Raw genomic sequence first — 13,898 nt, 5'->3', positions numbered from 1 at the left:
GATATTTTAGTCTTCTTCATAAATGAGATAAAATAATTGCATTTAGATGGAATAAACAGGCTCTTTTCCTCTCATCGGTAATTGTTTTTCATTTTTTAACACTCAGTATTTAAACTGCAAATATAAATCTTAAATTGGCAGAATTTCTTCCTTTGTCTTTTATTTATTTGGGGACCCAGATAAAATGTCCTGTGACCCACATTTGGGTCCTGACCCAGTCTTTGGGAATGACTGATTTAGACTACAGAACTTATTTTTGTGCACTCACTTATTACGTATTGCTCCTTTAAAACAACCTGTAAGTAGATACCCAGAGTTGGAACACACTGAATGTAAATTTCTGTGACATCTATAATGTCCAGACAGTGTCATTTGCATCATAATATTCAAGTAAAAAAAACATTACTACAGTCTAAAATTTTAATTTACAGACTCTACTGACCCACAGCTCGACACACTCGCATCATTAGTCGCAGGTAAAATGTGGAGCTTATATTAGTAATAGCGTGGACATGATTAATGACCAATAATGAATGTAGCCTAACTTTGCACATCATTAAACAGATAAAGATGGGTGGGAGTGTACATACATTCAGTCCCTCGCTTTTTGACTAACCTTGAACGCTGTATGGAGAGTTTAATGATATGCCAACAACTGTGTGAGCTGCCTCGCTGTGCCGGGCAATTGTGTCGTGCCTGGCAATAGTGTCATGTGATGTTAGGGTTGAGTCCAGGTCAAGGCCGTGTACGCTGGAGTGTTCTGGTGGCCATCACGGTTGTCAGACTGCAGCAGTTTATGCCTTCGTCCCTAGATTTTCTTCTCTCGCTCATCTGTAAGACAGCACTCCCTGCATCAGAAAAGTGGCTGAAAGCACAGAAAACCTCTCTTCCCTGTCATGACGGGGGCAGAGCTGGACAGAGAGCACATCAATGCAGACCCTTAGCTCATCCATTTGTGGCCTGAACAGGGAGATCAGCAGAAAGGCCCTCAAGGTTATAACTTTGGATAAGAAAGGGATTTGCAGTGGGTCCAGAGCAGCTGATACAAGCACTTTGAGTTATTTTGAGGGGCCTGGTCACTGAAGTGCGATGGAAATTTTGAGCCATGGTACAGTGTGTCTGTATCATTGCTGTGATGTTATCATATATGCTGGATGCTGGGTTTTCACTGCTGACCTGCATCACTTTGTGAAAAAGTTGCTGGAGTCTGAAATATATTGTCTGTTGTTACAGATTAATCTGAAATTATTGCAGCAGCGCAGCTTTTTTCAGTGCAGTGCTTTCATAACGTGGCCACAATGAAGCATTGCACAGCCCTAAATCCAAAAAAAGTTGGGACATTGTGTGAAAAATAAGTAAAAACAGAATTCAATGACTTGCAAAAACTTTACAAACTATATTTAACTGATTTCAGTACAAAGACATGATATCAAATGGTTCAAGTTTGTTTTTTGTAAAAATACACTTATTTTGAATTTGATGCCTGCAACATGTTCCAAAAAAGTTAGGACAGGGGCATGTTTACCACTGTGATACATCATCTTTGCTTTTAACAACATTTAATAAGCAGTTTGGAACTGAGGAGACTCATTGCTGACATTTTAAAGTGAAATTCTTTGTTATTCCTGCATGATATACGACTTCAGCTGCTCAACAGTCCAGGGTCTCTGTTGTTGTATTTTGTGCTTCTTAATGCACCACACATTTTCAATGGGGGACAGGTCTGGACTGCAGGCAGATCATAGTACCTGAACTCTTTTACTACGAAGACACACTGCTGGAACATGTGGACAATGTCTCCTGGCATCGTCCACATGAACTAGGACACGACTGTGTCCATGATTTGTAAAAACCTATTTTAAATATGGATTTGTCAGACCACAACACGCTTTTCTGCTTTATGTCAGTCCATCTCAGATGAGCTCGAGCCCAGAGAACTCGTTTGTAGATGCAGAGACTGTTGTTGAGAGTGTCCCTGAACCCATGTAGTATCCTTATGCAGTTATGTGGGTTATTAATGCAGCACTGCTTGAGGGGTCAAAGGTCAAAGATATTCACTGTCGACTTTCAGACTTGCCTCTTACCTGCAGATATTTCTTCAGATTCCCTGAACATTTTAGTAATATTATGGATTGTAGATGGTGTAATCCCTGACTTCCTTGTAGTTGTGTGTTAAGAAATGTTCTTCCCAACTGTTGGACTGTTTGCCCACTGTCTTTCCCAGTAGGATACTGTCATCTGTTACCATTGTTACCATGTTTTTTGAAATTAAGACTTAATATATATTTGCAAAAAATCATGAAGTTTATCAGTTTGAACATTACATATAATTCAGTTGAACACAAGCTAGAAATTGCTAATCTTTGTAAAAAAAAAACTCTTCACTCATATTTCCTGCAGTCGTGATCGAGTTTCTATTATTTTGTTTGTTTGTCTTTCTGTTTTTATGTCGTCAGTGTAAATGCTGGCCTGGTTTCTACCTGAAGGACGACGGGAAGACTTGCGTGGACGTTGACGAATGCTCCACCACCCTCCCTTGTAGCCAGCGCTGCATCAACACTTACGGCTCCTTCAAGTGTCTGTGCGTGGACGGCTACGAAGCCTTGGATCGCAACCCCAACACGTGCAAAGCTCTGTCAGGTCAGCCTGGTTCTTTGTTCCCTCAGCTTGCAGTATTTCAGTACATAACTATAAGTCCTACGAGTCCTCTTGATGCTGCATGTTCCTCATTTCAGCTGAAGAGCCTTTTCTCATTATGGCGGACCACCACGAGATCCGGAAGCTGAGCGTGGATGGCTCAAATTATACCATCTTGAAACAGGTAAGTGATGTGTGCATCACCACCACTGTGCCTTTTTGTGACATTTTCACAGGGTAGAGGATGACTGTTCACCATTATTACACTGACATACTGCGAAGAGGCATCAACAGAGCGTCAGTCACGTTACCATCTTGTCCTCTTTTTGGATTTAATTTTGAATCTTGCCGTCTGAAAGCCATACACTGATGGATTCAAACTGCTGTTGTTTGGGCACTTAAGAAAAACAAACACAAATTTCACTGACAGTGTAATTCTGTTCACCTGCTAAGTGTGTGGAGGAAATAGCAGCTTTCAAAGAGCATTCAATAGATAAAACAAGTGATATCTTGACTTGTGAATACACACTAGTGTTGGAAAAGCATGGCTGAATGAAAAAATTCCAAAAATATCTAATTGCAATTATTTGGACTGATACTGCAATTGCAGTATGATTTGTGATGGTAGAGGGAATGATCATTTTTACACCATTATAGTTATTTTCATTGAAAAACACATTAAAATGATTACAGTGTGATTTTTTTCAGGGATCTGTACCAAACGATGATGTTTTCTTGTTTTCTGTTGAATGAGATGTGAGGTCAAGACATCTCTGCAGCACGATAATATTTCATTTAAAATGGTATTTTGACAGACATTTTGCCTTTAACAAATAACATGCCTCCTGCAATTTGAAAATATCACTAAGCAATGTGCAGTTTTGCTAAAATTTCAATTAACTGTTTGGAGTCTGCTCAAAGATCTGCAGAGAACACCTTTTCACTTAAAGATGCAACAAAGAACTTCCATATTTTGTTGATTTTGGATACTCTCGTGGACAAAAGCATTGTAATAACCACAAAACATCACGTCAAAAATAAAATTATATAAATAAAATCTCTGCCTCATTTTAACTGGCTGACGTACTACTCTCTGTAACTTTGCCTGGAAAAATGTAAACACAGGCTTGTTTCATCTGCAAGAAGAATCCGACAGCGGCAGGAAAATCACTATAAAGAAACATAACCAACTCCTCATAGTTGCTTTCAATACATGTATTACATCAATTAGAGATATTCACTTTTACAGAATAAAGAAAATGCATCAGTGAATGTAATCCTCAGCCTCTAGAAGTTATTTTCATAAACAGGATTTGTGATTAAGCCTACTGCCTCTGTAACATATTGCCATGCTTCAGCAAGAGGTCGATTGTCCATCATGACTTCTCAGCCCCGACCATATGGGCAGAGAAAACTGGTCATTCTGACTGGCAGAGAGCAAAATCACACTATTTAGGACCCCATGGAATAGCTATTTCAATTATTTCCATGTCATCACAGCTGCTCGGGGCAATGCTTAAATCTGACCGTTGATTATCACAAATGGTTGGCTGTGATTTACTGTAAATCAACCTGCGGGTATCCTACATTCCCCCCTCACAGTCATATTAACCTCTTGACTCGATGTACTCTCCTGTCGGTATCGGAGTTCTCATCAGCCACAACTCACTTTAATCACTGCATGTTAGTGTTAATGGAAGCTAGAGAGGGAAATATGCACATGGCTGTGCAAAGTGGTGGTGGATACTTAACTGACCTCATATCACTTTACCACAACATTACATACTCCGTTCAGATTACATGTTCGTGATATTATGTAAATTTCAAACGAGCCAAACATTTGCCTTATATATTGCTTTTGCTGTTGGCATAAATTTATCTTCCCACCACAAACAGCAGTGACTCACAGTATTATTCTATCACTCCAGCATATTGTTAAGAGCGCTCTGTTGATGCTCTCCTTCTTAATGTTAAAAGTCAAGTGTGTAAGATTTACTGGGATTTATTGGTACAATATGACAGAAGTGGAACAAGTATCTTTTCATTAGTGTATAATCACCTGAAAATAATGATCTTCATGTTTTTATTCCTTAAAATGACTCTTATATATCTATATATCTATATATTTTTGCAATGGCCTAGAATGGACACTGGCTCAAGAGTCAACTTCATTATATGTTAGTTTTGTGGCCCCTGTAGTTTCAACAGCAACAGTTTCAGGGTCTCTGGTGAAGACAGGATGTCCGAGCAAAGACGACCTTTTCTGTTTCACTCTCCGTTTCCAGTCATATTTGAAATTTGAGCTGCGCGAATGGAGGCAAATCCCCCCCTTTTTTTCGTGTTGAAAGTTTTTCCTTATTCTTTAGAGCACTGGTTCCCAACCTAGGGTCCAGGTGCCAAAACCCACAGGAGATCTCCAAGGCTTTGTCTGCTCTGAGGCTGTCAAAAGTAGATTTGCACATTGTGTTGTCATGAGAGGTTGTGTCACAGAGGAGAGAATCATTGCCTCCCGATGGCTGCGGAAAAGGCTTCAACCCATCATGGCATCCATTTAAGGACTACGAAGCCCAGAGTCAGCAGGGCAGTCAGGACAATGGTTGCTGCCCAGCTGAACCATTTCAGCTGATTACACCAGTGAGGGAGCTGAAACTGCAGTGAGGAGTGTATGTGAGGGAGAGAAGCAGTCCTTTGGTTTTATTACAAAGAAGACAGTGAACATCAGTTCTGATTTAAATTCTTGTTTTTTTTATCTGCTGAGAATAAGTTGAACTGTTATGAGAGACTCAAAACACTGAATGTAAGTTGGAAAGCATTTTCATTTCTTGCACAGAAACCTCAAAAGCACCAACAGTAAAGCTCCCGACCCCTCAAATCATCACAACACGTTAACTAAAAGAGTCCACATACAAAACAAGAACTTTTTCTCCTCAATCCAAAATAGTAGGGCACATCTCTGTGAGCTCTCAAGCTCTGTGATGCTGAATCATTATGAGTGATGTTAAAGCTTGTGAATGAATCGCTTATTTTTTTTTTGGCAGTATGTTTGCGTGTGTGCGGGCTGGGGGGGCTCAGCTTTAGGGGTGGGGGCTCTAAGGAAAAAAGAGATGGGAGCCAGTGCTTCAGAGGGTCCACAGGACAGAGGATGTCATGCTCTGTACAGACTGTAATGTAGAGATTTGTGATATGGGACTATATGGATAAAATCTGGTTTGACTTGACAAAGCCAGTAAAAAGCTAAATCATCATCAGACAATAGCTAAAGGGTTCCAAGATTGAATTTTGGCCAACGCGTTCAGCCTTTTTTGCTCTCCACACAGACTGTTTATCTGCCTTTCTGCATTACTGATCGATACTACTCAGACTACAAATGGAAATCAGAGCATTTCCAAAAGCAAAATCTTGGTCTTTGGCTGCAGATTCTGCATATTCACATGCAGATATTAGCTTTACACCAGGTAGCCAATAAAATTACAGCTCATAGAAAGATATCAGTGAAGCCAGAGTTCAACATCGAGTACAGTATTGACCATTTTTATCATGTTGCCGCCACATTACATTGATGGCTGTTGCTGTTGAAATGATCCCCAGGTGTAAAGTGTGGATTATTTAGAGCTTGAGTTGGTAAGTAAAAGTGAAGTAAAGTCACCTTGCAAACAAACTTTGATAACTGCATCGTCCACCCCAAGGTTTAACAAAGGTTAAACAAGTCTTATTTTAGAAAGAAAAGCTGTTGAATATGTGGAACAGGAAGTCAATGGTACAATAACAGTGATGTCAATATTGGACCTAAAGAAACTGCATGCACACACTTTTAAACTATTTATGCTATTTTTTGTTCATCATCATCTCCATTTTCAGAATGTATTGTTACAAGCTTTTGATTCATGCTGCAGTTGGTTGGTTTCCAGACTGTCTGCAGGGAAAATGAATGGGGAGCAGCGAATTTCTGGATAGAGGCTGACTGATAAAAGGGGCATGCTGGTGTCGTCTCTATATCTCGATGTTCGGTGTGGAGATGGGTTCCCCCAGGACACTTTGGCGCCTGTCTGTGAGGGCGTTGATGATCTGATGAAGATGTCTCATTTCGCCTGTCAGATTATCTGACACCTTTTCTCGGCAGCTTCAGTGCGAGACAGCGGGGTGGGGGCACTTGTTTAGTGAGCGGCGGCTCCGTCTGACTGACAGCGGGGTCCTGTGAGCATGGCAGAGAGAGGAAGTACCTCACTCTTCTGCTTTGATAGGACTTCGACTTCACAGAGCATTGAGACTTCGCTTCTTCAAATGCTCTTTATAGCTGAAAGCATGTGAACCTATGGGAAAACCACCGAGATCAATAACGCTCGTACAGTAAATATCACATCACACACAGATACTGTAGATGTTTAGCTTGTTTATGTTTATTTCTCATCTGGGTGATATTTCAACCTGTAGACATTTGAAACAAAAAAAAAATCACTGGATATTTTAGTATTTTTTTAGTGTGACACGTCGGCACAGGAGTCCCTGTTAGTGTCTACACAGGATGCATTCAGGGACACTACTGAGTGTAGGTCACCTGTGTTTTGACAGCTCTCAGAACAGACAACCAACATATTTACATGCATAAAATTGAAGAAACAGAATCCGAATCTCCACGAGGAAATTGTTGACATTACAGGTGCTCCATTCAAGAACAGAAAATATATGTAAGCATAAAGAATTATAAGAATAGAAAATAAGTATTTAAAAATATATACATTCTGCTATAATATATAAGAGAGATAATATAACAGTAACAGTAATAAAAAAAATATATACAATAAGAAATGTATAAAGGTGCATGTGTCTTATCTACAGTATATAACAGCAATAAATAAATCTAAAACTGTAATGAATGGAAAATATATTATGAATAAAAATATGAGAGTGGATGTGAAATTAAGTTCAAAATGCTGTATGTATTGCACAGTGAGTTATTGTACAGGTTTTTGTACATTCAAGTCAGAAATAGACTTGAAGCTTAAAAATAAATGCTGTGCTGCATCATGATCGGCCATATTGATGAAAATAGGAGCATATCAGCCAAACACATTAAAGCTGCTGAAATGCCTCCTTATAGATAAGCTATTGGTGTTAATGTCAGTCTGTCTGTCAACAGAGTTTGGGTTCTTCATGTTGCAATACATAATATTTGCAGCTCTTAAAATGCATTAAAAACTTATTCAGTTCAAGCCGTTCACTCTATTCTGATTTTCTTCTTTTTACAGTTTGGATTTACTGTAAATAAGGATATCAACTAAACTGAACATTTCTCTCTCTCCCCTCTGTATCCTTAGGGCCTCAACAACATCATCCACATAGACTTTGACTACAAGAAGGAATTTATCTATTGGGTGGACTCAACCAGGCCGAGCGGTCGAAAGATCAACAGAATGCGTCTCAATGGGAGTGACCTGAAGGTACCACAAGCTTTACATGCTGTGTCTGCCTGCCATATGGTGGCTTGTGCCACTTTACCCAAGTTTCTTTGGCTTTACTTTGTCTGCTTCCCGTCCTACTTGTATTTCTGAATTTTTCTTTGCTCTATCAGCTGCAATTTGTTATTAATTAATTTGATTTACCAACAACAAGATACTGTAAGTCATTTGTTTGAGTAGAGGTATATCGCTTAAGTGGCTCATTATCACTGCTCAGCTGATGACGGGCGCCCTTTATCCTTTTATACAGTCACCATAATGGATCTTTTTCTGTTGGCCTGTTAGCTTAACAATGAATCCGTGTTAGTGATAATAGGAATATCACTGTGGCTTTCAGATAAATGTTACAAGCCTAATGATACAATGGGTCTCCGTGGTGTAATCACCATGGTTTGTCTGGGTCATGGGATCGGAGCCCAGGCACCGGGGACACTGGGACGTCAGCACAACACCTGCTGGGCCCCCATCCCACATCTCATTAGCTTTGGTGTTAGCATGGGGGCATTCGGCTCATTCAGCTCGATTACTTCCACGGTCTCTGTTTGAGCCACTGCCACAGCTTAGCAAGAGGACAAACTGTCTGAGACGCAGATCGGGGAGCTTCTCACATTTGGTTAATTAAAAGAGCAACTGATATCTAGTGCTACTGGTATGGGCTCGCCATATGAGAAAGCTAAGATTGGGGAGCAGAGAGTAATTCTGTGGATTTTTGTTCTCTGCCAGGATAGAATTATCATCTGACCAAGGCAGAGATTAATTCAATTAATGCTCAATTAAACTATTCAGGATCATTTTAGATTTTGGTCTTTTGTTTTGTTTTTCAGATTTCAGATATTTAAGAGTGAACTGCTGTTTCATTGTGCTGTGTGGGCTGAAATTTTCATGCATTTTTTTAAATAAGACTTGACAGATGTCACTGATTTTGTATTTGATAGCTGACATTAATTTGACATGAATGACTGGTTTCATCCCATAAATTGAGAGCAGTTTTCTGCCATATGTAATCAGAATCAGAATCAGAAATACTTTATTTTAAATACTTTATTGATTTTGGAGAGAAATTTTTAAAGGGTTTAATCAAGGTTGTCCACCTTGAGACCTCAAGGGAGGATTCAAAAACCAAAAAAATTAGTTTGTCCATTTATATGACTTCAAAAGAGTGAAAATAACAAAACAGTAAGTGCACTGCACCAGCATTTTCATGTTAAATACTTTAAATGTTGCTTTTAATTCTTAGGAAAGAGTCCCTCTCACATAAACATCATTGTTTTTTTTCATGCATTTATGTTTCGCCCTGCCCCTAAACGTAAACTGATGCAGCAGATTTTAAAAGTGCTTGCCCTTTTCCTCTGAATCTTTGCTTAAGAAACGGGAATTCTTCTCTCCAGGAAGTCTGGTTTGGTGGATTTGTATTGTTCTACAAGTAGAAACAGTAGACTCTTTGATTTATAGGGTTATATTCAATGTACAGTGTAATGAAAAGGGGAAAAAAGCTGTGAAAACTTGTCATAAATTGAGGAAAATACAGGAGAATTGTAATCCAGGGAGGAAATAGAGAGAGGGCTGGAGTCTCCTGGGAAATTTGTGTTAGTAAGTATGGCTTCACCATCATCCAAAAGTAAACTCAGACATGTCCATCCTTGATGCTGAGCTACCATTGCTGAAGTGTTGGTATAATGACAAAAATGAGTACAATGAATCATTTAATGAAATGATAAAAGAAAAAAATGCACCAAACCCTTTGATGAGTCTTCTGACAAACATTTCTGATCCATATTAGCACTTTTTACTTTAAATGGCTGAAAGTAAAAGGTTTGTGTCCGCCCAAGGTGAGACAACCTTCAGTGACTGCATAGATCAAACATCCTATCTAGTCTTTATTTTTCAATGAGCCATATTCAAATATTGACATTCCTCACAAGTTAACCTTCAGTTCCACATGAAGCAATCTTTTTCATCAGTACAGCGAGGTGCTGCAGATAAAGTGAACCAGGAGGACTTTATATAATGAGTATCAACTCCTTTTTGCCTGAAGAGGCAGTTTTGATGGATAATACTGCACCATGAGTGACACTTTGGTGACTGTTTTAAGCTCAGTTCGGTCCAAATTGCTGCGTAGGGGACGACCCAGTCTTTTGCCAAGACTATATATTTTCTTGCAAATGATGACAGAAGAGGCCTCAAAGCACATCGTGTTCCTTAATCACAGATTGCAAGGGTGCTGGGATTTTTTTTTTCTTTTTGTAAAAGGGGGATATTAAAGGCATTGCTTTATCTGCCAGCTGGCTCAGTGATTGTTTATTCTGAACAACTGCTTTTGCAAACTCAAAGACCAGACTGTCCTGGGGATATTGATGAAGTTCCTGGATAGTTCCTTGATTTTGTTTTGCTCTTTTTAACCAAATCTCTCACTGAGATTAGCACAATGACATGAATAAGTTGCCCTCCACCCTACCCTACCTGCCGGATTTACAGTATTTACATTTAGCAGTTAGCGGTTAACAAATATTCAAGCATAAATTAACAGATTTTTTCTGATGGAACATACAGCTCTGCAACTTTTTTTACACTTGCACCTGTTTGGTAATTGCACAGAAAGGGTGAAGCACTGCAGCTTAGGATGTGTTAACACAGATCAGGCACGGTGAAATTTTGATAATCACATTTGCATGAAATTGCATCTGCATATTCACCTGGTCAGACCACCTTGTATTGCACACAGAAATGCAAATTTTGAAGCTTTATTTAGTGGAAGCACACAGGCCTCTGAAAGGGGACAGTTCACTCCCAAATCAAAAAATACATGTTTTTCCCCTGGCCTGTAGTGCTATTTATCCATCATCAAGAGTGGGCAATTATATTTTCAAACACAAATGATATAAGTTCCTAAAAACAGCCTAATCTCTAATAATGGAATGGTCAGAAGTGTTCTACATGAGGCACTTCTACTGTTGGTCACCCTTTCTGAATTTCCATGTGATGAATTGTTGGCTATTATTTTGTTGGTAATGGTCTTGATGTTTTTCAGTGTACCATGCATGCTGCATACAGGCTGCAACCACAGCTGCAGCAAAAGTAGAAGAAGAACAACATAAACAACATGGATGTACAGCATGGATCAAATAAAGTTACAGTTTCATATGAAAGATACAGTTAATTATCAGCACTGACCCCTGTCCGGATAAAGGTCTGATAATGGTTTAATGCTAAGCTAAATGCTACTTACTGTCTTTGCCAGATTTCTTTTAGTTTTGGTATTTCCATGACAGCCTTGCGGGCTACCTGTAACATTTCAGTGGGCTGCATCCAGCCCCCGAGCCACATTTTTGCCCAGGTAGAAGGTTTGGTAGGTTTGATATCAGCCATAGAGATGTCTGCCTTCTCTCCAATATTTTGAGACTAACTGGCTTGTGGTACTCAAAACATCATAAAAATACATTTGACAAAATCAAAACCAATGTTTCTTTTCCAAAAATCATAATCCAGTTAGTCAAGATAATTAACAGACCTTGTTGTGAGCAGTTTCATGTAAGAGCTACATTCTACTAGAAAGAAATTAGTTCCTGCATGAAACTGATCTGTGAATTATCAAGGGTCATGAGTTCAAATGCATCTTTTTTTTTTTTTTTTTTGGTTCTTTCAGCACCAAAGTCCAAGAGCAGCCAGACATCTCTACATCAATATCTCCAAAACTCACCAAAACAATCCAGATGAATAAATAGCTCTATACAGGCCAAGGGGAAAATATATATATTTCTTTAATTTTGGGGTGATCTCTCCCTTTAAAAAAATCATACACACTTCCCATTTCCCTCTGACCTATATTAGCAGCTAGCACAGTTGCAAGTGCAGATCAAAATAAGATCTGAATGTGATTAAGAGTCACTACAAGTCTGTACTGGCATAGATTAATTATATTCTTACTAATGTCAGCCACAACAGCAGCAGGAATGATTTGTGCACTCCATCTGTAGTCTCTAATTTGAGAAATGTGCTCTGCATAATTATGCACGGGTCAAACTACATTGGTACCTTAATTAATTAGTTAAGTCTTTAGACGCAGCTCCTCATTCCGAGAAAATAAGTGCACAATCCACTGTGCTTTTCTTCACACCAGTGTAGTACACTCTTTCATATCGAGTCCAAGTCAAATCATTTGGACTGTAGCAAACATCGTCAGAGTCCTGAACTCCAACAGACGTCACAACATTTTTAGCATTTAGCACAATTCAATTCAGCATTTTAAACAAACGAAAACAAAGAATTATGCAGCCATAGATTTCAGTTAAAACAACTACGAGGAACTTTCATGTTTTGTTGATTTAGGCAGCAACAACAGCACTTTCTTCTTTAATAACCACAAAATTTATCACCAGAAAGCAAATTAAATAAAAAATCTCCTCCTGCTTCATTTTAACTGGCAAACGTACAACTCACCACAACTTTATATGGGATCATGTAAACACGGCTGATTTTATCTGCAAGGAGAATCTGTCACAGTGACAGCAATGTAACTATACAGAAACAGCCGAGGCATCAGGAAAAAAAAAAATCAAGAGTGTTTCATAACCAGTCAAAGTGTCCTTACAGTGGCTTAAAAGAAATATTTACGGACCTCAAGTACACTATTAATTTTCCTAGTTGTGGTAATGTGCACACATAAACTTAGTAAATATGACTAAGAACTAAGTAAAAGAAACACACAACAAATGGAAACACATTTTCTAGACACACTAGTTACTGAGGATCTAATTTGCATACTATTATACACGTGCAGAAGTTTCAGTGTAAATTTACATAACTTAAGAAAATATTATCTGTCTGTGTGTGTATCTTAAAGGAGGAATCTCTAATATATTTACTATAATAGATCATAATAGATCAATTGTGACAGGTCAAGGAATGGGGTTTAGTTGAAATACTTGTCTGACAACAACACTGCAGCCGCGGTGTCCCCGCTTTGAAATTTCAATTCCGGGCCAGAATAAGTGTTTTTGTTTCCACGTTTCATGTTAATAAGAGTTCAAATTAATGCTGGATATTTGTAAATTGAGTAAGTGTTTGTTTATGAGTTGTAAGAATTCATTAAGAATCTTGTAGGAGCTTGAGCTATGTGTTAATGGAGTCTGGCAGGCAGTGAGGCAGGCAGTCACTTAACTCAAACTTCAGAAGTGTGTTTTCAGAGCAGTGGACTTTTGTCTTCAAGATAACAGGCTTAGCTTTACTTTGACAGACAACTGACTGATCAGCGTACACTGCAGGACTCGTGCTTGCTCTCCTGCAGTGTTCCTGCAGGAGTCTATGGCTCCAGCTCACTATCGCCGCTCTACTTATCTTTGCAGTTGCTCCATATGTCTCCTTTGATTTCATCTGACTCAGGGTTGTGTATGTGACACACACCAACAAAGGTCAGCCTCTGCTCTTCAGTTATGGTCCGTAATGATCGCCCAGCAGTGTCCCTTTTAGCAGCTTTGCATCACAGGGGAAATGGATGTGTAGCCATTACTATGACAACATGTGCAGACCAGATCTTAAACAAATCTGTCCCACTCATGTCAAGAATGTTGATTCTAGCTTTGGATGAGAGCAGGTCATGTGAGTAATGCTGACTGAAATACATAGAAGTACTGCCATTTGCATGTTTAAACTTCATTCTGTATCTTTCTTTCAGCACTGTATCTGTGTTTAACTATTCAAAATGTGTACCGGTCAGAATCAGATCATTTCATTTATACTTCAACATTTCTAAATGGAAGATACATTTTTTTGTTGCAGGGCTGAAAGTAACAGGACTGAGATTTTAGG

General features: G+C 38.9%; 1 protein-coding gene across 1 annotated transcript in view; it reads left to right on the top strand.

The window, feature by feature from the left end:
* Positions 1–13,898, top strand: part of lrp1bb (low density lipoprotein receptor-related protein 1Bb) — a 322,619-nt gene that overhangs the window by 234,355 nt on the left and 74,366 nt on the right. Inside the window, exons 55-57 of the mRNA XM_084723927.1 lie at positions 2,457–2,640; positions 2,736–2,821; positions 7,953–8,075. Of these exons, the coding sequence (XP_084580053.1) occupies positions 2,457–2,640; positions 2,736–2,821; positions 7,953–8,075 (393 nt within the window). The remainder of the gene's footprint in view (positions 1–2,456; positions 2,641–2,735; positions 2,822–7,952; positions 8,076–13,898) is intronic.

Source organism: Lutjanus erythropterus, chromosome 8 (assembly GCF_056507025.1).
Source record: "Lutjanus erythropterus isolate fLutEry1 chromosome 8, fLutEry1.hap2, whole genome shotgun sequence".
Taxonomy (NCBI): domain Eukaryota; kingdom Metazoa; phylum Chordata; class Actinopteri; order Lutjaniformes; family Lutjanidae; genus Lutjanus; species Lutjanus erythropterus.
The sequence above is the reverse complement of the archived record's forward strand: the minus strand, read 5'-3'. Positions and strand labels throughout refer to the sequence as shown.